Below are 27,139 nucleotides of genomic sequence, written 5' to 3'. Positions count from 1 at the left end.
TGAATTCCAATATGAACAGGATTTGAGGACATCCCTGGACAGATTTGCCTAATAATTACTGGCTCAACTGCAAACTTGAGGCAGGGAAGGATTTTTAGATCAACATCGCCCTCTAATGGATTAGAGCCGCACTGTGATGGTTTTCTTCAGCATTGCAGTAAAAATCATTCTGTTTTCCAGCTTGAAATTAAAACCCAAGAGGTAGCCAAAGAATTGCAGACTTTGAAAGCCTAAAGACAGAAGGTATTTCTTCTGATTCACAAAAACCCAGAAACTGCATAAAGAAAGGATACTGTTCAAATGCAAAACCTGCAAAGAAACATCTTAGGACCATTTGAATTTTCTGGGGGTTAGACAAGTAGGCTTTGAGAAGAAGATGGTTTTGCACCATTGTTTACAATATTCATACACACAGGAAGAATTAACAGGCTGACAGCACTTCTAACCATTCTGTTTCAGGGCTTGATTTTGGTTTGCCTTCTGCTGCACTGCAGTCCGTGATCTTTGCAAAGCATCCATGTATTAGAAGGGAATAAATATCTAGCAAAGGGGCTGGATAAGGATGTGCTTTCATGATCAGATAAAGCAATTCTGAAATCCATGATGTTGAAAGGGCAGAACAGATACAACCCGCCACACAGCAGCACAAACAACAGAACCAACACACATGTGTACACACAAAAAAAAATTTTAAAAAATCTGTAGAAACAGAAAGTGATGGGGGAGGAGAGCAGTCTTAGGGTATCTGAATCATATAATCTGCACTCTGAAAATGCAGAAAAGAGCAATCAAGAACCCTTCAAGAGTAAACAGCTCTGTTCTATATCAACATACATTGCAGAGGTGGGCGTGCCCCATGTCAACAGAGGAAGTTCAAAACACTACTGGAGGCAAGAAAGATGTTCCAGTTATATGCGAGTAAGAACAAAGGGAAAAAGCAAAAATTTGATGTCTGGTACTGCAACACTCAAGAGGAAAATAACTAAATTCAAATGACATATCACTGGAGGAGAAATCCCTCCACAAGTCTGGATACCTTTACTCCTCAATCAAAAAAGCTCAGAACATTCACAAGGACCACTCAAAAATATTCAGGAGCATAAGATTCAAAAAGCCTAAGTCCTGAAAGGAAAAGTGGCTTGTTAACAATGAAGATCCACAAAAACATTTTCATGGATGAGAATGCTTTCCATGGACCCTCTCTGATAAAATACCTCGAAGTGCCATGACAGAAGAGTAACATTGAGCGCACTCATCGTGTGAGTCTCACAAGCAACAACTATGAAGTCAGTCAGCTTCATTCTTTCTAAATGCAAGAGCACCTCAATGAAATACAGAGTCTCAGAAAGGTGGGGTGGTGTTCGCATCGTGGTTTTGTTCCTCCTTAAAAATGAGCTGTGAACTTAAATAAACTAGCAGGTCACCTACTCATTACAATAATCAGGTTTAAAGATTTCAGTATATATAAAGAGTACTGTGCTCAGCTATGAAGACCAATTTCTCTCCTTGAGGATCATTCAGCAGAACATATGCTATGGGTTCAAATTCAAATGACATACAGCAAATACACTTTTGGTATCATATTACACGTCTAAATAACTTGGGGAGTTTTTTTATGGTTACAGAACAGCATAAATCTATAAACTGTATCATGTGTGTGGTGGGTTGATCCTGGATGGATGTTAGATGCCCACTATAGTTGCTCTATCACTCCCCCTCTCCCTCAACTGGACAGAAGAAAGAAAATATAACAGAAGTATTGAGGAATGAGGTAAGGACAGAGTGAGATCACTCACCAATTACTGTTACAGGCAAAGCAGACTCAACTTGGGCAAATTACTTTAATCTTTATTTTATATTACCCAGCCAACTATAGTAGGACAATGATAAATAAAATGAAATCTTAAAATACCTTTCCTCCACCCCTCCCTTCTTAATGGTATTAACTTTGCTCATGATTTTCTCCACCTCCTCCCCACTCAGCACCTTAGGGGGATGGGGAATGGGGGGTTGTAGTCAGTTCATCCCACTTTGTCTCTGCTGGTCCTCCCTCCTCAAGTTTGCCATGCAAACCCAATTACAACATTCTTGATTTGTTGGCTGCTGACTGACCTCTAAGAATGTACCTAACAACTAAAACTTCCTTGAAGTACAGTAAGTAGAAAGAAAATCAGATCTTTCTCAGTCACTAATTTCCTGCCATAGCCTGGGAAAGAATGCTAAGATTTTATATCAAGAATTAGGTGGACCCTGAAGCACACCTAAATAATTTCACACAGAGAAACTGGAAAGGAAGTGAAATCAACTCCAAGAGAGACATTTGAGACAGGGACTTGCCTGTAGACAACTTTGAAAGAAACAGAACAAGGCAAGAATGTAAAAACACGTCCCGCAATGCCATCCCAGGTTCCAGCTACTTGAGGGTAATCAATTGCCTCACAAAGAAATAGCACCTGCCATTTAATGTCAATAGATTTTCCTTCCAATAGTTCACACAATTATTCATTGAACCCAACTATCCCCATTTATTCCCTGCCTACAGCACCCTAGAGAATTCCACTTTATATTATCATACAGTCATGCCCAAAACAAAACTAAAAGCCCTAGATTTTGGAAGTTGAAAAGATAGGCCTACTTCACATTTTTTAATACTGGATTTGTTTAAAATATTACAGTGCACAATAGAATCTGGCCAGTCTCTAGTCTTGGAAACAAAAAGAGCATCATTTCTGAACATTTCCCTGAAGTATCAGTTAAATACCACGTTATATTTCTGTATAGTACATTTTCCAGGGCAGTGTATTATACAACACTGCACAAAATAAGCCTTCTGATTAAGTTGAGTGCTTATGGCCCACATTTTAAGAGTGAATTAATCCCAGCCCTGACACTAACATGTTTTGACATTCAGAGCTTTTCACTTCACCTCACTATATATTCACTTTTTTCTATTGTACAACAGACATAATGATTCTTTGCCTGCTTTTTGAAGCCTTCTGAGAATTTCAGCAATAAAGTACTACATATAAAGAGATATGCATTTATATTGAAATGCACCTATTCACAAAGAGCCATCAATTTCCAACTCACTAGTTAAACCATTTTTATAAGCTTTCATTCACAAAAAAGCACATGAAAAATTTACCTGCTCATTTTTGCAGATCCATACAGTACTCCCCTGAAGTAGAATAAAGATTTTGGTTTTGTATCCTTTCAGCTCAAGATATCCACTTTTCTCAGGGGTGACAGAAGTTCGAGACTGAGAGTTATTATCAGACATCAATTTCAAGGCATTGAGCATTGTATTAACCCAGTCATTTCTTTCTTCTAAACAAGAAAAAAAACTTAGTCAAAGACCATTATTTAAGCAGCAGCTTCATTCTTCTCTGCACATTGGTTTTCTCAACCAATTGCTATGCTGGTTGATGGTACAGCAATGCCAAATAAGAGAGAACATCCACATTAACAAGAAGGTGTAAATAATAATAATCTGTATCAGTGGAGGTGTTAGATGGACAATCCAATTAACTCCCAACAATCAAAACAGCAATCTAAACAAACTGATGATTGAGATTCTTAAAATCATGACTGTTAGTTCTGAGATACTTTATCCCAGACAGCTTAAAGACTGAGGTGGCAGACAGGTGGCATGTTCACCTTCTGGAAGCCAGATCATTGGGAAAGAATTACAGCAGTTATGTAAGCAAAAACCAGAGAGCCCAAATATGATCTGTCACTGAAGAGGTAAATCATCACTACTGCTATTCCATGCTTGGCCATGCTTTTAAGAAAAAACACTTGGTAATTTACAATCTATTCCATTAAGGTGTAGCGTTTAAGCTTGACATTGTCAAGGGTACTGAGTAATTAAGAAAATGTGTGTTTGAGCCTCTCTGCATACATTATTAATGCAACATCTTACAAATACATGAACACAAGGAGGTGAAGTAATAAAGTTTCTCTCAGTCTCATTCACTATGTTCAGACATTTGACTGGACTAAGATCAATATACTTTAATGCGGAGTAGTCTGAATGAATTAGTTTGCCTTATGCAATTGGAATATCATGAATATTTCAACTGTTTGCTCTGAAAGAGCCAGATCACAAAATATATTGGGGGGGGGGGGGGGGGAGGTAGAGGGGGGAAGGGAGGGATTGAAATTTCTATACACAGTATATATGAAGCTGGCAATATTAGCTTGGAAGACTGCAGGAAGCACCACTGAAATAGTAACAGGGTTACTTCATAAATGGTATATGTGCAACATACAGCAAAAAAATACACAAATTTAGGTATCATAAAATACTTTGTAGAAAAGGAAGATAGCAGCCTGAGAGATTAGTGAATGAGATCCATCCAAGTGTTCCTATAAAAATTTTGCTTTAAAATACATATATGCTGTCTTGAAATACTTCAGTAATCTTTTCAAAGTACTTTAGTATAGCTGAGGGCATCAAATTACTCTAGAAGTGTCTTTTTTCAATGGTATTTCACTCTGCTGAAAAAAATCTCACTGCATCTGAGCAAGTTATGCTCTAATTCACTGCTATCCCTTGTTTGGTTATTTATTTTGCCCCCAAAAGCCCCTAAACTTTCCAAACCCTTATATATAGTGCTTTCCCTCTAGATATTTAAATCCATCCAAAAGTAATGCATTTCTGATATCTCAAAATACATATAAAAGTCTCCATTTCAATATCTTTGAAGGAAGTTAAGTACCCTTTGAATAGTCCCAGAAAAATTCCCAAACACAAATCCACAGAAGTAATAGCATCAAGTACCAGTTTTGTTTTTTGCACATAACAGAAATCAAGCAGGGTTATTTACATACTTTACTGGGAATACATCATCTAGTTCTGGGCCACATTCTTTATATAATAGGCATTTCTAACCTTAAGTGAAGAGCTTTACAGACAGCTTACTATGTCCAAAGATGGTTATATAGTGTATGAAAACGGAATTTCATGTATAACAAGTGGTCGCTCTGAATGTTTCACAAGTCAGCATAAGTTTTTAATATTTTTATAGTATCCAAGGCAATGGTCTAGAAAAAAAATTGCAGCCCCCCCCAAGATGTATTGCACCAAGATGGTTATATTATAATTTATGAAAAAAAATTTAGAAGATAAATTAAAAAATACTAAAGAAATACGTATTTTTAAACTCAGCTAAGAGCATAAAAATGACTGAAATTATTTGAGCCAAACCTGATAAGAAGGATTTGTTCATTGATGCTGCACTCCTGTTACAGCCTGCAGCAAATGTTTACTACCGACTATAACCCATAAAAATGGGATTTTGTAATGGAAATGCTGAGAGACCCCAGAGCTATAATGGCTCTGGCATGTACTGCTGTAAATACATATTGCACAATTCCTTTTTTCTAGGCATTCATTTTTATTTGATTGTTTCCATAAATAAATCATACATGCACTGATATTGATTCCACATATTACAGCTGCAGGTTGATAAAGCATTCAATTAGAAGGCATACTAACTGCCTTACTACAATTTACATTTGTAATATCTATCAATACCTGGCTGAAAATACTTTATAGGACAGAAAACCTCAGATTTCCTTTGACCACAGCATCACATCCCAAGCGTCATTCATTGTCTCTTTGTCAATTTTTTATCAACTGGTGACTCAGAGATGACACAGGCTGTAAGAGCTGCTAGTGAGACTTGAGAAATGTTCAGACAAATTAATCTTTGGGAAGGATGAGGGAGGAGGCAGAAGAGTTGGGAAAATAGTCTTCTCATTTTGATATTTGAAAAAGCCATTGCCCAGCAGTTTGCACTGATCTTACAAAGTTTGGCATTATCTCCAGTTTCACTTTATGAGCTTAAACCAACTGGATTCCAGAAATATTTCTCATCATATAACAAGATATATTTCACAAACAGAATTTATCAACAATGATTACATGGCTTTTTGGTAATTTCTAGAAACTCATCTTCTACTTACCTTCCTTATCCACACGGAACACAAAAGTCCTATGGGATGTGACAACTTCAAACTTATTCTCCCCATGAACTCTTACTGTTGCTATTGCAGAGAGCAGTATTATTCCTTTCGAGAACACTTCCTGTAATAAAAAGGCAGTCAAAATATTTAATTCTCATAGAATTTTAAATTTGTCTGATGTAACACTACTTGTCATGATGTTTAGGGAGTTCACCACACTTAATATAACTGAATAAATGAACCCCTTCACTGCTTACCTATCACCAACTTCACTGTTCTGGATCTATGCACATCTACTACCTTTTAAAATAGAATAAAATCCCATGATGAGATAGATTGTGCATATCAGAGATTCAACTTCATAAATTATCTCATGGTATTAATATTGCAAAACATCATGCTTTAATTTACAATTTTATGCCAAAGTAAATTACATTTACTATCTCGCAGAAAAATAATTTGAAAATATATAATTATTATACTTGTATGATAGAATCAGACATGGGAAAAATATTATACTTTCTCCAGTCAGAGAATTCCAGAGAGTTTTGCTGTTCCCCCTTGCAACATGCCAGTGGGTAGCCAATAAAAAAGGTAAATTCACTGATTTTATCCCTCAGTTTGAATACAAACAAGAGCATCACACTGGCAAAATACATTGTTCTGTCAGTGCTAACAAGAACACCCTAGCTTGGATCAGGTGTGTGCTTTTCTGCTATATGTTTGTGCTGGTTTTGGCTGGGATACAGCTAATTCCCTACACAGTAGCTGGTATGGGGCTATTGTTTGATGATAGAAATAGGATTCACAACACAGGGATGTTTCAGCCATTGCTGAGCAGAGCTGAGACAGAATCAAAGCCTTTTGTGCTCCTCGCCCCACCCCACCCCTGAGGAGGCTGGGGGTGCACAGGAAGATGGGAGGTGATACAGCCTGGACAGCTGAGCCCAGCAGACCTGAGGGACATCCATACCACATGGCAGCATGTTCAGTGTATAAAGCTGGGGCATGTTCACAGTGATGGAGTTTGTCTTCTCAAGTAACCATTAAGCAGAATAGAGTCCTGCTCTCCTGGGAGTGGCCAATCACCTGCCTGCCCATTAGAAGTGGTGAATGAATTCCTTGGTTTGTTCGTGCACAGTTTCTGCTTTACCTCCTAAAGTGTCTACCTCAACCCACAAGTTCTCATGTTTATTTTTCTGATTCTTTCCCCATCCTAACTGTGAGAAGAGTGAGTGGGTGTGGGGCATGGTTGCTGGCTGAGTATAAACCACAATAATTTGGGGTCAGCAAAAATTTTCCCAGTATTTTTAGATTTCCAACTAGATATTAGAACAACTGAATGGAACACAAATGCAAGATGGGGAAAACTAACTGCTAGTACTTCCTTCAAGTAGCTCACCTTTTAAACTAATCAACCTAAGGGTTTCGGGTGGGGGTTGACAGGAAAGAAAGCTGAAGCAGACGTGCATTTCAGAAATACATCTGCATTATTTCTGGATTCCAGAGTTAATGCTGCTCTTGTCTCCACTACACTTTCATGAATTCATTTTCTGACCAAGACAACTCAGATATACTGATAAAATTTATGATACAGATGCAGTAATAGTCCGAGTCAGCTCCCCATAAAGAAATAGTTCTGTAATAACTTCCCTCCCAAAGTATAAATTATTATAACAGACTTCATACAAGCACTCAAGGAACATTGTGAATGTGAAGCAGAAAGGAGACACTGGATCATTTTTTTGTTTACCGAGTTTAATATACTAATGTTGTTTCACTTTGAGGTACTAATACATGTCAGAAAAAGTAGTTTAGTGGATAAATAAAGAGAAATATTGAAACACAGCAGAAACAAGCATGTTACTACAGTTAAACACAAGGAATAGTCAGAATGACCATAGATAGAATTGCATGGCTATTTTCATTATGGCTATATTTGTTAAAAGAGTGATTTTAACATGTTTTTAATGAGGTTTGATATTAAGTTAACTACTGATCCTTCCATGGTAAAACAAAATTTTTCATCTACTGTTTCTGTAGGTGTTCAGTTATAAATATGTTATGGTGTTTGCAGGCATCTACTGGCTGTATTCGGTACTACTGCAAGAGAATAACAGACTGCTGGAAGTTACAACTATTTTATTTCATTTGCTCAAAAAAAGTCAATTTCCTTTTAAGCTGAGCATAGTTTTGCTTTGCTATTTAAACAATCATCCATCATCCTTTTTAAAGCTTTGTTCTCCAAGGCATACATATTTTCAAATACAGTTTAAACCATAATAATTTATCAATCTATCTTTCTTGTGCAGCAGCTTTCCTTTCATGTGCAAAAAAATGCCTGTTAAAAAGCTCTTGTAGATCAAGATACAATATCTCTCTTTGAAATACTCCAGACTAGAAATTAGATGAATTATTTAAGAATATAGAAAACATACCAAAACAAACACAGCCAAGAACTTCACAGCTATTTATTCTGTTACTGAGTGGTGTAAACTAGTTTTAGAGCTGCTAAGAATTCTCTGACAAAAAATGTTCCAGCAGAGAAAAGCAAAATGTTTGGGTGAGTTTTTTTTATATCAGCTGGTTTGACAGAAACTTTAATTTTCAAGTAAAGCCCTACATCACTCCTCAACGGTTGTGATTCAGAGATGAGCAAACGGATCCTGGAAAAAACCATTTTGGACTACTTTGGTTTTACTTCTACAACAGATTAAGTATGACCGATTTCAAGAATGACAGTGATTCATCTGTTTTGCAGTGAATTTTGCTCTTTGCAATATTCACTTGTACTGTGACACAACAAAATACTGAAGTTCTCCACTTGAAGAGTGAAATGTTTTTCCTAAATTACTAATATATTTGTCAGAGATGCTAAGCTGTTTTAAATAAAAACTTTCAACATAACCAGAAGTTTTTGCCTTTTTATAAAGTGAGTGGTAGAACACCAGATTTCTGCCAAAAGTAGGAAGAAATTTGAAGCAAAACTTGTGCATATAGGGTAGCTGAAAAAACAACTCAAATTCTACCTTCCCCTCCTCAGTTAACCACATTCTTTGAGACAAAGCCACGTGGGATGATTCTCTGAATACATCAGCTTTCTTAGGACCAGGAACACAGAAGAAATGAGAGCAAGACAGATTCAACCCAAAACTTTCCCTAGGTCAGATGCTGTTTGTTAAAAGCTGAATCATTTTTTCAGGTATGGAGATACAAAGTAAAGAAGAGATCTTTATCAAGTAGATGCTGATACACAACTAAAACAAGGTTAGAAAAATATGTTTAAAATTGGTGTTTAAATAATTCAAAGAAGTATTCATAGGGCATTTTCAGGAATAATACTCTCTGTGTCTTCCCTCCATAGTCTCTGGTTATTTCACTCTTCATTAGCCATGTAGTACACTTCCCCTTCTTGAGAACCTCACTCCTCTCTAGCTCCTAATTTGAATGACAAATAGAGCTATTTAATATTGGTAGTGTTTCTGGGTAAAATAAACAGTTCCATTCCACTGAGTCTAACCTTCTCTGCTTGTAATAAGAAGAAAAATATCAAGTATGGATTGGTTTCCTTCTGAGAACTACTTTTAATTGATACATGAAACCAAAAGTATAATTTCTTTATAACATACTTGTCTGTGTAGGAACATCCTAAGACAAATACAGACTAGAAGAGACAGAACTTGCCATTAAGTTCTAAAATTAAAACAACAACTCCCCCACTTAAAGATATAAATGGCCAGCTACGTAGATAGGAAAGGGGACATGCAAGGCCTTGCAAGGATCTTAAGCTGCACACAGGTCTTGATGGGTCTGCAAATAGTTTATAATCTCAAGGTAACAACACACAAGCAACAGCAGGAAAATGCTGATATCCATCTTGCATGAAATACAAACACCCTAGGTGTGGAGAGAGTGATCCAGCAGAGACTGCTGCACCAAAAACTCATTTTCTTGAGTGACACCACCGCTTGTTCAGCACAGTCCCACTGGGAATTAAGAAATACTGGTACCCAACTATGTTTTCCTCCTATCTGCAAACAATTTTGAGTTTCACCAAATTCTCAGTTCCCAAAATTTTCTTCAGGCCTCCCAGTTCTTAGATGTAAGATTTCTTCACTTATGTGTCTCACCAAGTTAACAAGTCAGACGCCCAGATTGGGTCAAACTGTATATACAGAGACCAAGCAGCATCTCCTTCAATATTCAGAGTGAGGCTTGGGCTCAGATTCCAGGAAAAGCAAGACAAAGAGGCTTCGCCACAAGTGTTTGCCAAGCTGCTGATAGCCTAACCTACCACACAGACCTTTTACACAGAGGATGCAGTGTTGGTAGCTTCCTATGTATCAAGTGACACACTAAACATTCATTTCAACACAAGAGAATACTTCTGGAATCTCTTATGGCAAACAGATGCATAACAAGTGCTATTCTAGCACAATTGACCTCCAAGTAACATTTTCAGTGACTTTCAAAGGGAAGGAAAAAAATAAAAATAAATTCCCAGTGCGGATAAAAGACTAAGATCTTTATCAGCATTTATTTCCTTAATTATGCTAGAGATAGTGTTAAGCAAATCCCATTTCTCTATTTTTTCAAGTCTTTCTTAATGATTAACACTGCTTTTCTGCTCCTCTGAAGCTGAAAAGGGATCCATATTGCAAAAGGGTTTCATTTTCTGTCACTGTAATGCAAACATTATTCTCCTTATTCTATCGTTCCCTTCACCTACAAAATCATGTCTTCTACTGTAAGTGAAGTAAGCAAGTAAAAACAGAATGTTTCAAATTTGCAATCAGTAAGCAAAAATACCAATGTAAACAGTTTTTGAACTTTTTCTTAGTTCCCCAGCCCCTCAGAAAATAAACAGTCTCATCCTACTTCTGTTCTTACATGCTCATCCCATCATAAGGCATCTATAGATCTCTTACCACCAATCAGCATACTGTTTCAGAACTTTTACCTGAAACTCTATTTTCTTCCTAATGTAATATGCATCTTCAAAAGGAAATGGTTTCCAGGATTTAAAATAACACATATGCATGTGGAAGGGAAACTCAACTTCCCTTAACATGCATATTGTACAATCATCTACCACTTTTAAGTCTAAGAAGGTCTTCACTACTGCCAAGAGGAAAAATTAATTAGTAAATCACAGAGCAAAAGAAAAAGAATTTTGTAGTGCTCTGAAGGGTAATCACATGGAATTCCAAGAGAATTACAAGGAAAACATGCTTCGCTGAAAACCATTATTTACAAATGCATTTTTGTATCACATATAAGAAGTGAACTATTTTAATCAAAGCAGGTCACGAGTCTGCAAATGTTTCAGCAAGATTCAATCCTCAGTACAGAAGCAAAACCAGCCACATACATTGTAGTACTGGTTTTGAACATTCCCATGCAAACCTAACCTCGTTCCATGACATGCAATTATGCATAGAAGACAAATAGGAAAAAGACATTTTTAATCAAAGAGTCAACAAGTGTATAGGTTTGGGTTCTTTGGTGTTTTTTTAATGTGGTCTTCCATGCTACTTTTAATTTTGCTCTCACAATCTCCAGCATGCTAGGCTCCCATGACAGGACACTCTGCAAACACCATCAAAATAACACCTCTCTTAAAAGTGTTTAGCATGATCCTGTTCTGTTCCAAAAACAGCAGCAGTGTCAGTCTCTCACTAAAGTAAAAAAAATATGATGACATCTACCTGGAAAGGTGAGTAATACAAGCCCTTCTAGGAAACAAAAGGATGAACAATACATGAAGACAAGGACACCTTAAAATACTTAATTACATCTCACCCCAGTATTTTAGAATTGAAAATTAACATAAGATGGATATTCATTTCTAATTATTCAGATTCTAATTATAGTACCTTCTATATTACACAGATGCATTTTTTTCTAAACATGACCAAAACATGTCTCTTACCTTTTCATTGTTGTAATAAGAAATGCTCTCTCCATCAAATTTAACCCAGCGCTTCTGAAACACACGTTTGCTGTGAATCAAAAATTAACACAATTAATATACAGCTAACACTGGTTTTAAGAATGTCTCAATCACAAATTGTAGAAAGGTCAAATCTTGTTCAGCTTTCTGTTCAAATCAATATTCTGAACACAGAGCATAACTTTAAGTGCCACAAGCTCTATTAAGATACTTTCCAAAAATGAAAGCTCAAATGACCATCTCACTGTCATGTTTATGACAAGGACATCTCTGTTTAGGCTATGGTACCTCCAGTCATTCCATGCCAACACATCTCCAAGACTCTGTTTTCTCGCCAGTGAATGGATAGCAACACACCACATCTCCCAACAAGTAAAACATAAAATTTAATTTTCAATGTGTGTTATCAACTGGACATCATTAATGGGAAACTTTCAGTGTGCCATTAATTCACATTCTATAAAGACCTAAAAATATATTTTTACATCAACCTGAAGTAGTCCATTACATTCACTAAAAACGTTGACAGCTTGTTAGTTATCATCTAAAAATGTCTCCATTCTAAAATCTATTAAACAAGTTAATTAAGCAAGAACAAGACCCCACTAATGTATTTTCCCAACATTATTTCCTTTCCTTTTAAATGAGTGCTCTGCTTTAGGATTAGTAGACTGTGATAGCTTATCAAAACTTTAATCAAATAGCAGCTCTGGCTTAATTAACTTTTATTATATGACTACAATAAATCATCATTTTTCATAACATGGAAAGGCCAATGTACCATCTATTTTGCATTAAATTGTCAATAAACTTCAAGATTATACAGGGACGAGTGAACGTAAGTACCACATACAATGTGAGCAAAGGCTGTACATTTATAGTGAATTAACTAAAAAAAGAGACCATATTTTAATTGCATGATTCGTAGCAATTTAAGAAAACAGTATATATTCTTTTCCCCAAGGAGTCACAAAGTGCTGGGTGTAAATTGGAGCTTTATAAAAAGAATAGGAGGTGTAGAACAGAAGAAAATATTCTGTTGATGGGCAGTGAAATAAAATAAGACAGAGCTTCAATAGTTTGAAAAAAAATTATTTTTAAAATTTTGTTAGGTGTTTTTAATTCTTCAGATGTTTGAGAAATGGTATTGTAAGTGAAAGAAACAAAAATGTATCATTCACTGAACCATCCCTGAGACAAAGTCCTTGAAATGTAGCTGTGGACTGTCACTGGATCAAGGCTAATAACCATGCAACTTTTCTACTCGGTACTAACCACTACTAATTTTGTGGTTAACTCATTATCTTTTCCAAATAATACATCCTCACACTGCACTTTCTTGAAGTTTTTGTAACTTTTTCTCAACTCTACCCCTTCAAATAGAGCAAGACAAGCCAGCTGGAATCAAGAATTATACTTTTCATCACTCGGCTAGCTAACTGCCAAAAGTGTTTAAAAAAAATCCTGCAAGTAAAATCAAACAAAAGTTAAAACTAACTGCAGCTCTGAAAGAGTTCAGTATGCCAATAATTCTAGGACAAAAAAAAAAAAAAAAAGAAATGTCAAAACACTCTGTGAATAATTTTTCTTTGATTCTTTAGTAAAGGTGAACAATGGCAATCCATAAATGCGGATGAAACTTTCAAAACCACTTAAAAAGGAAAGAAAATAGTTTTGAGCACACTGAAGTTCTGTGAGGGTAGAAGAGTTTTATTAAACCTATTATTCCATCTTGCTAATCATCTTCAACAATGTATTACTGTATCAACACAAAACCAAAATAAAAAAAGGTATAATGTCAAATCAGATTTCCTAGAAAGGAACAAGAAAAAATGGATATTGTTATATACCAGAGCTTCTTCCAGTAAGTTCAAATAAGGTTGTATTCCAAAACAATAACATAATAACATAAATTTCTCACTTAAAAAATATATATATACTGAAATTATATATATATATAGTGAAATATATATATATATTGAATTATACTGATGATGATTATTATGGCAACATATAATCAAAGCAAAGGCCAAACACTTTAATACCTTTCAGCACAGCTCAATATACAGTCCTAACAACAAAGAATGCAGTTCTATTAAGGCTTGAATAAAAGTGCAATAGATGTATTATAGAATTAACAAGTACAAGAGCTTTAATTTCTAGATGTGAAGTCCTAGTGAAGATCAGAAACAGACTTAAAAAGTAAAATTGTGCCACTTTCAATATAAAAAAGGATTCACAGAATTCATAAGAACATAAGTAATAAGAAAAATGGAAACTGAAAACTAGAATTTAAAAGTAGGAAGTTAGAAGAACTTCATCAGAGTTAGCAAGTATTTATCATGGAAGATCTGCTAATGAAGCATTCTTTAGTGAAAAACAGTCTAATGACAGCTGGAGTTTAAAATCAGTTAAAATAAAACAAAGAACTTACAACAGAAATCAAATATAAGATATGTTGTTGATGTTATTGTTGTTGTCATCAAACTCCCAAATGTGACAGAGAGAATTCATTTTCTATTGTGGTCCCTTCTCTTCATTATTTGTAATCTTAAGACTTGAACTCAGATTTCTACCATCAAATTTTAGGCACAAAAATAAATTAAACAGGAGGAGTTCAGCTCAGGTGAACCCTAAACTCAAAGCTCAAGTAACAGACAGAAAGCAACAGGGCTTCCAGTCACACTAATTATTAAATTATTATCCATGGCTGAATTAGTAAAGTAGTATTTCAGAATCAGAGCTTGTTTTCACTTACTTTGTGACCCACCAAAATTCTGCAAAAATGTAGCAACTGGAAATACTGGCACAACTTCATTCTGTATTTTTCCACTATAGCTCATGAGTAGAGATCAACAATTTTAAGAAAAATATTTTCTCTGACTACATCTGGTAAAAAAACCTTTAGGATAGGTAACATCACTAAAAACTCTTAAATTCACAAAAGCTTGGTGCTCATTCAATGAAAACAATTCCCTTTCCCCTTCCACCACAAATATTAAGCAGTGACTAAATGCAAACTTAGTATCTCTCAGGCAAACATACATTGTCACAATTACACAATAGCTACTGCAAATACCATACCCTTGAGGGGATAATTTATCCAGCCATCCTGCTTTAACCTTCTTTACCGACGGTCCATAAAAGCAAGCATATGGTGTTATTGAGTCATTTCCAATCAAAGTCTGGTCTCCACCAAATTGCCAAAAATTCGTTTGTTCACTGACCAAGCGATCAGAATCTCCACTTTGTATCTTACTGCAAGATGCTGAGTGTGTTTTGGTTTTATTTTTCTTTTTTTTTAAAGACAAAGAATGTTGTTCCACAGTAGAATATACAGATTCACTTTCAGATTCTTCTGCTGTTAATGATGGGTCTTCCTGAGACAAGGATTCATTTTTTGCAGTTTCTTTTGTCTTCTCTCTCTGATTACTAAAGTAACTGGAAAGAAAAAGTGAATTTTACTCTTAAAATGTATCACTACAATGCACAAGTACATAAAATTAGTAATTAGAATAAATACTGATAAAATATGTTATGTTTATAACTTACATAATGACAGTGAACCCAGACCTGCTAAACACAATCTATCTTATAACTATATCCATCCTCATGCTACTTTCTCCATTCAACAGGAATAGTACCAAGATAACACTCCTTTGGAAGGCTGAACAGTAATTTAAAAGTAAATTCTCCTTCCTCAGCAAACTACCTAACTCTTTTGAATACTTTTGATGACTTGCAGTATCACTTTCTCTTCCTTCTCCCACCTCAACGGAGCCTGGTGCAGGCTGCATAACTAAGAAGCACATTAGCTCCCACTTCATCAAGCCATTGGCCACTGTCTCATGGCAGGAGTGGTGAATATGTTTTAGTTTTGTGCTTGTTTGCATGGGTTGTTTTTTTCCTAATGACAAAGTAAATTATGTGAGCACTCAGACACAGCCAGCTATGAGACATACAAAAATGGAACTTGGTCTTCCTTGTTCTGACTGGGGAAAACAGGGACACTCTCCAAATTCACAACATTCTGAAGATTCACATTCACAAGATTCTGAAACCTAGTTTAGAGTCCCAGAACAGCCACAGTGCCCAGATTTGCCTCATACAGGATGGGGTAAGGCCTCAAACAGAAGGAAAAAAAAAAATATATAGTCATGGTTGTGCCCTCAGAGCTAGAGATCCACTTGTGACATCAGTAAATAGCATTTTCTTCTTTACGCTTTGAGTTTGTCAGTAATTCTTATTTAATACCATAGATTCTTAGAAGAATATTCTTCATTCATTCCTAGATCCAATTTATTTTCACAAGCCAGGAATTCATTTCCATGAAGTTCCTAGAAAAAAAATATATTGTAACTAACATTTGTACTGAAGGAGTAAGTGATATTTAAATTACTGTAGATACAAATCACACATAAGCAGCCTAGCTAGCAACACTGTTCTTTCCCCCATTTTCAAACATGGACTTGAAAGCTGATTTTCGTATTCTAAGAAATATTATTTTCAACATTTAAGCATGGCCCAAAACACCTAATACAATAAAATCAGATAAAGAGATTGAGTGTATTGAAATACCACTGCTCTGATTTTTCTCGAGGCACCACTGACATCCTGGTTTTGGCAGGTTTAGAGTTTCTTTTCTTCCCAGCAGCTGGTACAGGGCTATGCTTTGCATTTGAGAATGAGAATAATTTTGATAACACACTGATGTACTGCTGGGTACAGCTTAGTCTAAGTCAAGGACTTTATATCTTCCCATGCTCTGCCAGCGAGCACAGGAACCGGAAGCCAGGAGGGTGCATGGCCAGGACAGCTGACCCAAACTGGCCAAAGGGATGTTCCATAGCACAGAGCACGATGCTCTCTCTTTTCCACTACAGTTACTATCAGGATTAGTATTATGATTACATTTTGCTTTGTAGTAATTATTAAACTGGTCTTATTCCACCATCTAAGAGGTTACTTGTTTTCCAGCTCTCCACACTGCAGTGGGAGCAAGCAAGCTGCTGTGTTCTAGTTACCAGCTGGGGTTAAACCACAACAACTGAATATTTTTTAAGCTCAAGAGCCACATGTTATGTTATGATTTGCCACTGCTAGCCTATCTTTCATAACAATATTTCTTCTTGGAATAAATGTACAGCCTTCACAGAACACTAAAGATAAAATAATGGCAAAATCAAAATCCTAAAGAAAAACAGAACTCAGACATACTGAATTTATCTCATTAGGGTTTTTTGCGTTGTCTCTTGCCAAGAACTTCTTCTTAAAAGGCTCATACATTAACTTTTGCTTAGAAATCTTTATCACACTGCTTTGTAAACTGCTTGCAGTGTACAAAATGTCAAGGTTAACACTGCTCGTAAACATTACATTTCACACTTCCTGAACTTAATCTGACAATCATATTGCACTACTAAGCTTTTAAAAGTCTTTCTTCCTTCAAAAAAACCCTAAATTTAACACCTTCATGCTTTCTGACAGAAGTGTTTTAATTAACTCATTTAAGCTTTTATGTGTAGGTAACAAAGCTGAACAATGGCAGAAACAAAGTGGATAAGCTTTCACAACATTGCCATTTGTTTTCTGAGTAGCAGCACCTAATCTTGTACTTGAGGACTGTACCTTGGCAACATGGAAAGGCAAGACTAAAAAAAGACATAGTTCAAAGCAGAGGAAGTGTGCAGCAAAAATGTACAAATCAGTCTGATGCTAGGATAAATCTAGGTGAACTGTCTGTCTTCCTCTGCCAACCAGACCCATTTAAAAATAAAAACCCACCGAAACCTAACCACCCACTCATCGCAGTACTATGCTGTAGTTAAAGGACTAAAGGGGCTAAAAAAGAAGAAAAATCAACCAAACAAACCCTACAAAAAACTAAGCAAAAAGCATCAATATACCTTGTAAACAAATCAAATAGAAAACTCAAAAGCAATCTATCCACTGTTTATTAAGTATTTGCATTGCCCAGAATCTCCCAAAAGAAAGGGAAATCACCACACTTCTGCACAATAGTTAAGAGGCCAATAACATGGTGCATGAAACATCTTCAGAGTAAAAATAGCCAGTATCCTTTATCTTCATTTGTTTATCAGGACACAAATGCAATCCATGCCCACTGAAGCTACATGGTAGTACCTCTTCCTGCCTGTCACAAACCACTACAAAACCAGTTTGATGTCCTACTTGTGTTCACTCCATAATCTTCAGTATTTGAGCAAGTGAATTCAGAGCCAGATAACTTCCAAGCAATAACTAAGAAATGCACTTCTATTGTCAGTAAAATTTAAAATGTAAAAGTCCACAAATGAAGATAGGTTGTGGGTAAAGGAAGTTCTATTTGCTCAAAAAAAAAATCTATTTCAAACAAATGAAAACCCAAGAATTTGCATTGCCCTGTTTACAGAAATATCCTGCAAGACACTCAGGCTCAATGCAAGACAAAATCCCCACCTCCTTCAAGTGTCTGAGGTATTATACAAAGCATTTTCTCATGAAATGCAATGCAGCCAGCCTTCCACAGTATCCCAATACTCAGAAGCTCACACAATTTACTGAGCTCAGATTGCATGTTTAATTTAATCTGTCTACAGCAAGAAATAAAGCCAGTATTTCACTCATGAGGCCTAAACTCGTTAGAATTCAGTCTTCCCCTGGAGAAATTCTAATATACTTGACTCCTTTTAGTTAGACACAACAATAAAATGTCTCTAAAACACTTGGATTTTTGTGTTGTTTTTAAATCAGTATTAAAAATAATAATAAAAAAAAAACCCAAACCAGTTCCTTCTTCAGGTTGCTATTCAGAGGTTTCTCTCTATACTTATCTTTCTTCCTGACCCAAATCAAAGGCATATTTTCTTTATAACCTTCATTCCCCTGTTCTCTCATGCTCACTTACTTCCAGTCTGTAGTGACTCATTACCTATTTCTACAGTCACTCCCTTCACAAAAGCCTACAGAAGCCTTTTCTTTACACCAATGAAACAGAAGGAAGAGTGATGGCTAACTTACAAGCCCTTAGAATAAATTTCAGTCAGTAAGTATAACAACTTGATACCTTGTATTCAATATGAACAAACTATACTCTCGTGACTTAACATGAAGCAGCAGCAACAAGCTCAAAAATCTCACATACTTTACAGTGTTATCTAAATATTCTTATTTGTTCCTAGGATATTTGCTTCTGCTGAAAAAAAAAATCTGATAATGAAATGTATCTCAAGATGTCTGTTACATAGTTCTTCTTTATGACCTTTGTCCACAATTAAGTGTTAATGGAACTAAAATCAGCTATGAAATTTCCAACAGACAAGTGATAAACATAATGCAAGAAACTGTTCACATACATGGATGTGATATTAAAATCCAAATCTTCAGGTAAAGGATGTCATAATATACTGCATTAATAATGATTCTACAACCAGCAAAATATCAATTTAGTTTCAAGCAGTTAATCCAGTTTAATAGCATGGCATTTTTATACTTTGTCCCTTTGTAAGATAAGAAAGAGTGCTGACAACCTTTCTGGGTATGTTTTTCATTAACATTTCAATGAAATGTACAGAATAATGCTAATAAGTAACAAGAGGGCTAGGAAACCTCTTCTAGAAAAATCAGTTTAGACCATTGAAATAATTAAAAAGAAGTTAAATTTTGAATTTTTAAAGACATTGGCACAGACAACAATAACTAGCAGAGCCAAGGCATTGCATTCAAGGAAAGAAAATGACCACTCCAAGGCCAGCTTTGCATGCATATAACAAGAACAAGTAGGAAAGGCAAGGTATGATTTTATGTCTACTGTGTTAAAAAGTCAACAACAAAAAAAAAAGCATAGTATACATCCAAAACAAAGTATGCATCAAAAAGAGATTACTTTTATTCCTATAAAACTACTCTCATTAGAAGACTAAATTTGAACCATTTACTTTTTTGATCAATTTTAAAGATATTAGAATGGGAGAAAGGAAAACCCTAGACATCCATTTGAGTAGTTTTTATTTTAGTCAATAGTTTACAGTAGTATAAAAATGAAACATTAGACTGAAGACCAGGACAGAATAATTTTCTTTTATCTTTAATTCTGTGGCTTGAGACTGGCTGGAAAAAGTATAAGTAATCACAGAATCAAAAATTTCTCGTCTGCCTCCTGTTGAGACAGAAGCAGGAGCTGGAAATTAATGGCATTTGGCAGATGCCTCACTAAGCTAATTTACCTCCCATATCTCCATCCACAAGATTCAGAAGTCTGTCCACATGTCATCTCTGGCACTCACACCAACTACTGACCCCAACAAAAACGTTCACTTCAGAGAATCCTAAAAGAAAAGTGACTTTCCGGATATACAGCAAGTTTAGGAGATGCATGAAAAATATCATGCAAGAACGAAAAAAGTCCTGAGAACTTTCATAAACAGGAATTGAAAAGGGGCACGGCCAAATGTGACCATGGTATCACCTAACCTAAAGTGCAAGCTGCTTTCACAGGATATGCAAAAGTCTGTGCAGAGATACCCAGTCTTGATCTGCAACCCCCAGATGAGAAAAAAAGCCACTTTTAGCATTCTTAGTAAATTCTAACAGTTTCAAATTTCAACAGCTCAACCTCAATTATGAACAAAGAACTGTACATAAATATAGCAGATCTGGCCAATGGGGTTAAAAACAGTTACCTGTCCTATGCTGGTTTAAAAAAAAAAAAAAAAAGAAAAAAAATATAAACAACCAAAACATACACTGCAGCTTCTTATTACTACTGAACATACAAAGTGTTTCTTCAGATTAACAAAAGCCATTAGTCCTCATATATTTACATCATAAACCCTTTGCATATACCTTACAAGACAGAAAGCAAGTACTGGCAACTAAAAGATAAAAAAAAAAAACAAAACAAACAAAAAAAAAAAAACCAAGTAATTAAGGGCAGTATGAAATACCCAGCATGAAGATTAAAGTTAAGACAGACTATATACATTCAGGCTTCTCAACTTACTTTAGCATCTTTAGCGTTATCACAAATAAAGGTTTCCCCATATGGAGAGATAATCGGTGGCTTTTCTTCCACGGAAGTACCTTAAAGCAAATAAATAAAGATACAGTCACACGGTGCTCTACTGTGAGTCACAAATGCTCTGCTAAGGTCATAATAAAATCAACAAGGGACGCAGATTTTGCTGCTTGCAATTTCTCTGTCCTTCCCAGAAAAAAACTTTGAGGAACAAGAAACAATGCCCTCATTCTACATGAACTCCAGATACCTTCTTTTCACCACAGACATTAACACTATTATGTAATTTGAGTATAACTTGCATACAGGCATTTTCTTCTTTCCTACCCTGCATCGAGTTAAAATAAAAAAAACCTTCAGTTGTCTAGTCTAAGAAGCAATAGCTCCAAAGCTCTTCATTCTGACTTTTAAAAAATACCAAAAACAAAATCACCAGACAATTCTTTTGTGCATCATCTTCATTTTGTCACCAAGTATTTACTTAAAATAAACCCACATACCTTCAAAAAAGCCATATTTTTCAAATACGAAAGAAGTTTCCACCTGACTGCACAAGACTTTGAAACACTTCAGTAAACATTTAATACAATAAATTTCCTATTCTTTCCAGGAGCTATGAGCACTTATAAACAAATTAAGCAGCATTAGGCAGGAATACACTCCTTATATCTTTCAAGAAATTAACTCTGATTAAAAAAATCTGGATCTAATATTAGAAATTTAAAACACTAGCCTAAAAATATATATATATTAAAATAAATGCAGTTTAAAGAGTAGATTTTCTAATTTTTACTTTATTTGGACATATCCAAAAAGTAAGTAAAAGTGCAGAACTGATTAAATACTCTGCTATCACATAAATCAATTCTTCCAGAACTTTCAGATGCCCAATATTTCTTAAAATATAAGATATTATTTAAAATAAGTAATGCTTATTTTAGATAATCAGTCCAAGGTTTCTTTTTCCTTAATATTCAAGATGTAAATATCAGCATGCTTAACTCACTGTTTTGTGAAATTTGCCTCCCAGTGCAAGAAATATTTACAAGGCCCATATTTCTTCTTCTCTGAAGGGAACTTGAACAAAACAAAGCACAGAATGAAAACATTAATTTAAATTTCCCAGAAAATAAGCAAAACCATCTCATGCAATTAAACAAAATTATACACAAATATAGAAACAATAGATTTTACATCTTGGGAAATTTTCTGATCTATTTTCGAAGTCACACAACAATATGTTTTCCTCCCCTTATGACACTGAGTACTTCTCTGATCCTAGCAGAAATCCCAAATTTGGGGGGGGTGTTCTGAACTGACATTAAAAACATTTCGATTGCTTGAAGAATGGAGATCCCAGAGTTTTCCCCAACCTTTCCCTTCCCTTCTCCTTCACAAGGATTACCAATGACTGTATTTAAAAAAGGATGTACTATGAAAATCTACTTTGACATTAAACTCATAAGGGGCCCGAGAATCCAGCCAGAACATGCTCCCAAACACTGAAAAAAAATTGCTGTAAAGTTTAGATTTCCTTAAGTGAATTATTTCTCCCCACAAAGTTTTAAAACCAAGAGGTAAATGGCATTGCATTGCATCTGCCAGTGACAACCCCCACACATTTTACACATATGTAGAAGGTATCTCCATGCACAGGAGAAAAGTTATTTTTATTAGTGGCATGCTGGCCCCATGTATTTCAATAATTTCAAGTATAGTGCAATATTATTGCTACTATTAATATTTTAGGCCAAGACAGCTTTATTATCAGAATATAGGGAAAAAAGTGTGAATTACAAAATTTCTAGTCCACTTTCACTAGTCCAGCAGTCTGTATTAGAGGTACTTTCAGTCAAGCTCTGAATTCCCCCATTAACATAATTAGCAATTTTTCCTCTTAATTTTCTCTGCTTAAAATATGAGTACTGAAGATTCTCATGCATCCATATAGAATATTCTGAGGCCTATAAATGCCATGTAAGATCCTTATTGGTTTTCCTAACAGTTTGTGGGTCCTCCATCCTTTAAAGCCAAAGGCAATTATCTCCTACTAAAAATATCAATCTCCTAACTTCTATTTCCCCTTTTAACATATTGAGAAATTTTACTATTTTAAGATAATCTGCATTTAGAACTTTAGACATACTGTCCCATGACATCCAATTTGAATTACTCCTAACTACAAAATAATGTTTCTTCGTGACAGAAGGCAGGTGTTCATGAACAACTATTTCACATAATTTTTACTCCACACCTAAATCTGCCTCAAAAATATTATTAGATTAAATTAAAAACAGAAGTCACACCTTATAAAGTTACTTGACATTTCAAATGTTATCCAGATTACATAAACTAAGTTCCCCAAGGATTACTTTATAAAATCCTAGGTTTAGAAAACACAGGGTAAATTGGGCCAGGGAAAGTGGATAATGGCTTAGTTCCCATATATAATTGCCTACTCTCCTGAGTCATAATTACAATAAATACACAGCAAATACTTTAAAAGTCTGTGTTTCATCATACATTTTGCTAAAATTCTTGTAGTTACACCTTTTGAAGCTCCATTAGCAAACTAACTTCATGTGTTTGTGCGAACTTAATATGCTTAAAAAACCCCAAAACTACTAGTGTATTTCAACACAGATCAGATTTTTTGTTGGTAGGCTGGTATCTTTTGAAGGGTATTAGCAGCATTAAACTAAATTAAGACTTAGAGATAAATAGCTTTGACTTGAAGAGCTTTTAAAATTAAGGAGGCTTTCCTTATGTAAAACAGTGAGTCATTTGCTTAGTTTCAGGGTGGATGGATAATTTCACCGGGTAATGAAAAATAACAAGTCACCTTAAAAAAAAAAAAAAAAAACTCACACACACACACACAAAATACCCCACACTGGTTTTTTAAATCCATATACTTTTCACTACTTATGTATTCTTTTTGATCATGCATCTACATTTATGTACACATGACACAAAATCCTGCTGAAAAACAACTATAGTCTTTCTTTCCAGCATTCAAAAATACACTTCCTTGTCATTTTTGGAAAGCAAATTTATAACTTATGTAAATCAAAAACTGTCTGAAGATATAAAATAAATGAAATGAGCTCACTTTGAGTATCTGCTTGAAGGATCATATGTCATAAAAACCCAACAGTGCAAGCTATAAAATGATAATAATTTGTGAATGCTTAATAGAATAGTAAGCTAGCTGTTATACAGATTAAATACCTGGATTAAAAGAGAGAAAAATACTGAAGAAATCTGTTGGCAGAAAAAGTTTGAAAACCAAAATCTTATAACTGTATCAATTTATGACTTTTTCTCAGCCATTTCAGAAAGTGAATACATCTTCTCTTGATTTTTTTTAATCAAAAATTAGGTACCCTAATCAAGACTGATGATATTCTTTATTTAGCTCTTTAATGGAAGGCTAGCACAAGCAGTCTGCCAATCACAAAGTGTGCCAATTTTTCAAAGATAGAATAATAATTTCAATTATTATTCAGTGTTGACTTTGTTCCAGCTGTGGTGATTATCACCCCCTGTTTTCATACATTAAGAGCTACCGGATGCAGGTCAGGCTGCACACACTTCTCTAGCACCCCGTATAAACAGGATGAAAGGACGTGATGAGGCAGTGACTGGTCTTGCTAAATGCTGAAAGGCTGGAAAGCTAAAACTTTGCACAGAACTTTGCACCAAGCTGATTTATTCAATATACTTCTGTCACCTTGCAAAAAAGTGAGGGAAGGAGGTAGTGCAAGCAGTCAGTGCCTCAAAGTCTTTACTTGGCATTCATCTGCTGAGTGTTTTAAATGAAAGAAGCTTTTGTTTTCAAACTTATTCAAGACATGTTTTCTTTTCTATCTATCTCAAGACCTAACCCTCCCATAATGCAAACACATCAAAACTGCTCTAGCATGCCGTGTTAAAGCTTTGGGGTTCATAGACTGCTAGCAGAGGTAAAGTAATAAATGATACTTTACCACAGGACAAGAGAGGGAGCAGCTTCTGTCTTCTAAAAAAATATATTTTGTGTGGCTGAACACAGTAGAGATACACAGCAACACCAGTCTGGCACCTCACTAGCAACCATGACCACTTGTATGTTAAGAAATGGAGTCTAAAGGATATCAACACCAAGCAAGGAATTCCAACTACAGGACCTGCCAACTGCAGAAAACAAATGGTGCCCGCTCGGGCAAAGCACCATTATCTATTTTACTTATTTATATCTTCTCCCATATGCAGGATATTGTCCAGAATTTTGGTCTAGTTTTTCTTATTTCTCTTAATAAAAAATCAGAACAACCCCACTACTGCAAAACACAAGTAACAAAGAAGGGTAGCACGAAAAAATCTAAAAAATTATATAATTCATCAGTCTGAAATTTTATCTGCCTGTTATTCTGTACAGAAATCAGATCTACCATGTTATAAATCTGCTTCAGCTTTTTGTTTGAACAGATTGCTTCCCAGAATGATGCCATGGTAACTATTTCACAGAAGAGTGACTGCTAGTTGACATTATCCAAAGAATCCAAAGCCTCTAAAACTATTTCAAAACTAATTCTGTTTAATCTTGTCCTAAAGACACGTTAGTGGTTAGTTCCATCCATTGCAATACTTTCATTATTTTCAATTTTTCACTTTGTGGTTTTAAACACCTTTTGACCAATCGTTAATAGTTCTCCAACAAGAGAGCTCATAATGATACAATAAGGAAAAGTACAGCTGAAAATAATCTAGTATAACTACAATATCAATACAATACATCATCAATACTGAGCAAGAAAAACCAGTACTAACATCTGCACAATAACTCCACTATTAAGAAAAATGTGTAATTCTCACTTTTTTTTCTTCTTTTTTTTTTTTTAATTCTGCAACACCTTATTACAGTGCTGCCACACTGTAGTGCCATAATCCAAAAAAAGAAATAGACCCAAAGTATTTTCAACTTCTGAAATGCTATGGTGTCTTTCCAGAAGCCACCATGCTTTGTTACAGGCAAGAGCCTGGAGCAGAAGTGAGGCACAGGGAAGCAGATGAAATTGGAAGGGAGCTAAGTGCATTATTAGTAATAAAAAATGACACTGTCACAGCCCTACTATGACACACAAGGAGACCCACTGTAAGAACTTTTTGTGCTAAAGACACACAGGAGGTGATGAGAAAAGTACTCCTTGCATAAAAATTTAATTACTTATATCCATGAATGACTAGAAGGAAATGCTGAGTTTCCCAAATTTCAGCAGAATTTCTCTGCCTCAATGGAACATCCTTTATACAATGTAATAAGGATGAAACCAGCATCTGTCAGTAAGGCCAGCTGAGGCTGTTTGTCTGTGCAATTCTGTGAGAAAGATACAATCTTTCCTGAGGTTAAAGATGTTTGCACAATGCCATTTTAAAGTTTTCTGTGTTAGTATTAGTTCTCAGCTCGTATGAAAAGGTTGTCAGAAAGGTTACCAAGGAAGTTTCTGCCAAGTTTAAGTTCTGCTGTAAAGTTCTTGTTTAGCCTCGATCTTTGGCAGACAGATCCCTCAGGATTTCCATATTACTATAATTGGACCATAAAGACCAAGAAAAGATACTGGAGCTCACAAGTCAAAGTGGTGGGTAATGAAGTTAGAGACCCAGCCACATATCAATCACTAACAGATTGGGATTTGGAGGATTTACTCCAATAGTGGAAACACTACAAACACAGTATAGTCTCTCAAATGAATGACTGTTTCTCAAAAGACAATGAGAATATTCTTTTACTATGTAGTCATTTTCTAGGTTAAGAATCTCATTTTGTCTCAGCATGAATAGCTTTACTAAATGAAGTAGGGATAATCACTCTACAAAAGTTAACATAAATCTGCTCCTCAATGAAAGATAGGTATACTTAAGTTTCAATTAACACAAATTTTTTGTCATTTAGAAGACACCAATGAAGGAGTTTTTAAGGCACACAGAAAAGATAACTAATTGTTGCAAAGAAACTTTGCCTCTCCACCTGTTCAAACAATTGTATTACAAGATTAATTTTGACATTATTCAGTAATCTTAAAACTTATAAATGCCGGGAAACCCCTGCATTTAGAGCATGTATAAACTCGATGATGTTTCTAACTGCTGAGATATGCAGATGAAAATCTCTAGATAAATATAAAACATTCCTAGACATGTCCCTTCCAGGCATAGCT

At 35.3% G+C, this 27,139-nt stretch overlaps 1 protein-coding gene across 4 annotated transcripts in view; it reads right to left on the bottom strand.

Annotated features, from left to right (window-relative positions):
- The window catches only part of ARAP2 (ArfGAP with RhoGAP domain, ankyrin repeat and PH domain 2), a 196,162-nt gene that overhangs the window by 83,460 nt on the left and 85,563 nt on the right, over positions 1-27,139 (bottom strand). For all 4 annotated transcript variants that reach the window (XR_010361387.1, XM_064418435.1, XM_064418434.1 and 1 more), the window contains 7 exons: positions 21,946-22,016; positions 20,925-21,004; positions 16,178-16,260; positions 15,008-15,364; positions 11,903-11,972; positions 5,971-6,091; positions 3,146-3,327 (listed from right to left, as the gene is read on the bottom strand). Coding sequence is in view for 3 of the 4 variants with exons in the window: in XM_064418435.1 (XP_064274505.1) it covers positions 3,146-3,327; positions 5,971-6,091; positions 11,903-11,972; positions 15,008-15,364; positions 16,178-16,260; positions 20,925-21,004; positions 21,946-22,016 (964 nt within the window). In the remaining variant the exon portion in view is untranslated. The remainder of the gene's footprint in view (positions 1-3,145; positions 3,328-5,970; positions 6,092-11,902; positions 11,973-15,007; positions 15,365-16,177; positions 16,261-20,924; positions 21,005-21,945; positions 22,017-27,139) is intronic.

This window comes from Passer domesticus, chromosome 4, assembly GCF_036417665.1.
Source record: "Passer domesticus isolate bPasDom1 chromosome 4, bPasDom1.hap1, whole genome shotgun sequence".
Taxonomy (NCBI): Eukaryota; Metazoa; Chordata; class Aves; order Passeriformes; family Passeridae; genus Passer; species Passer domesticus.
This window is presented reverse-complemented; position numbering and strand designations above follow the sequence as displayed.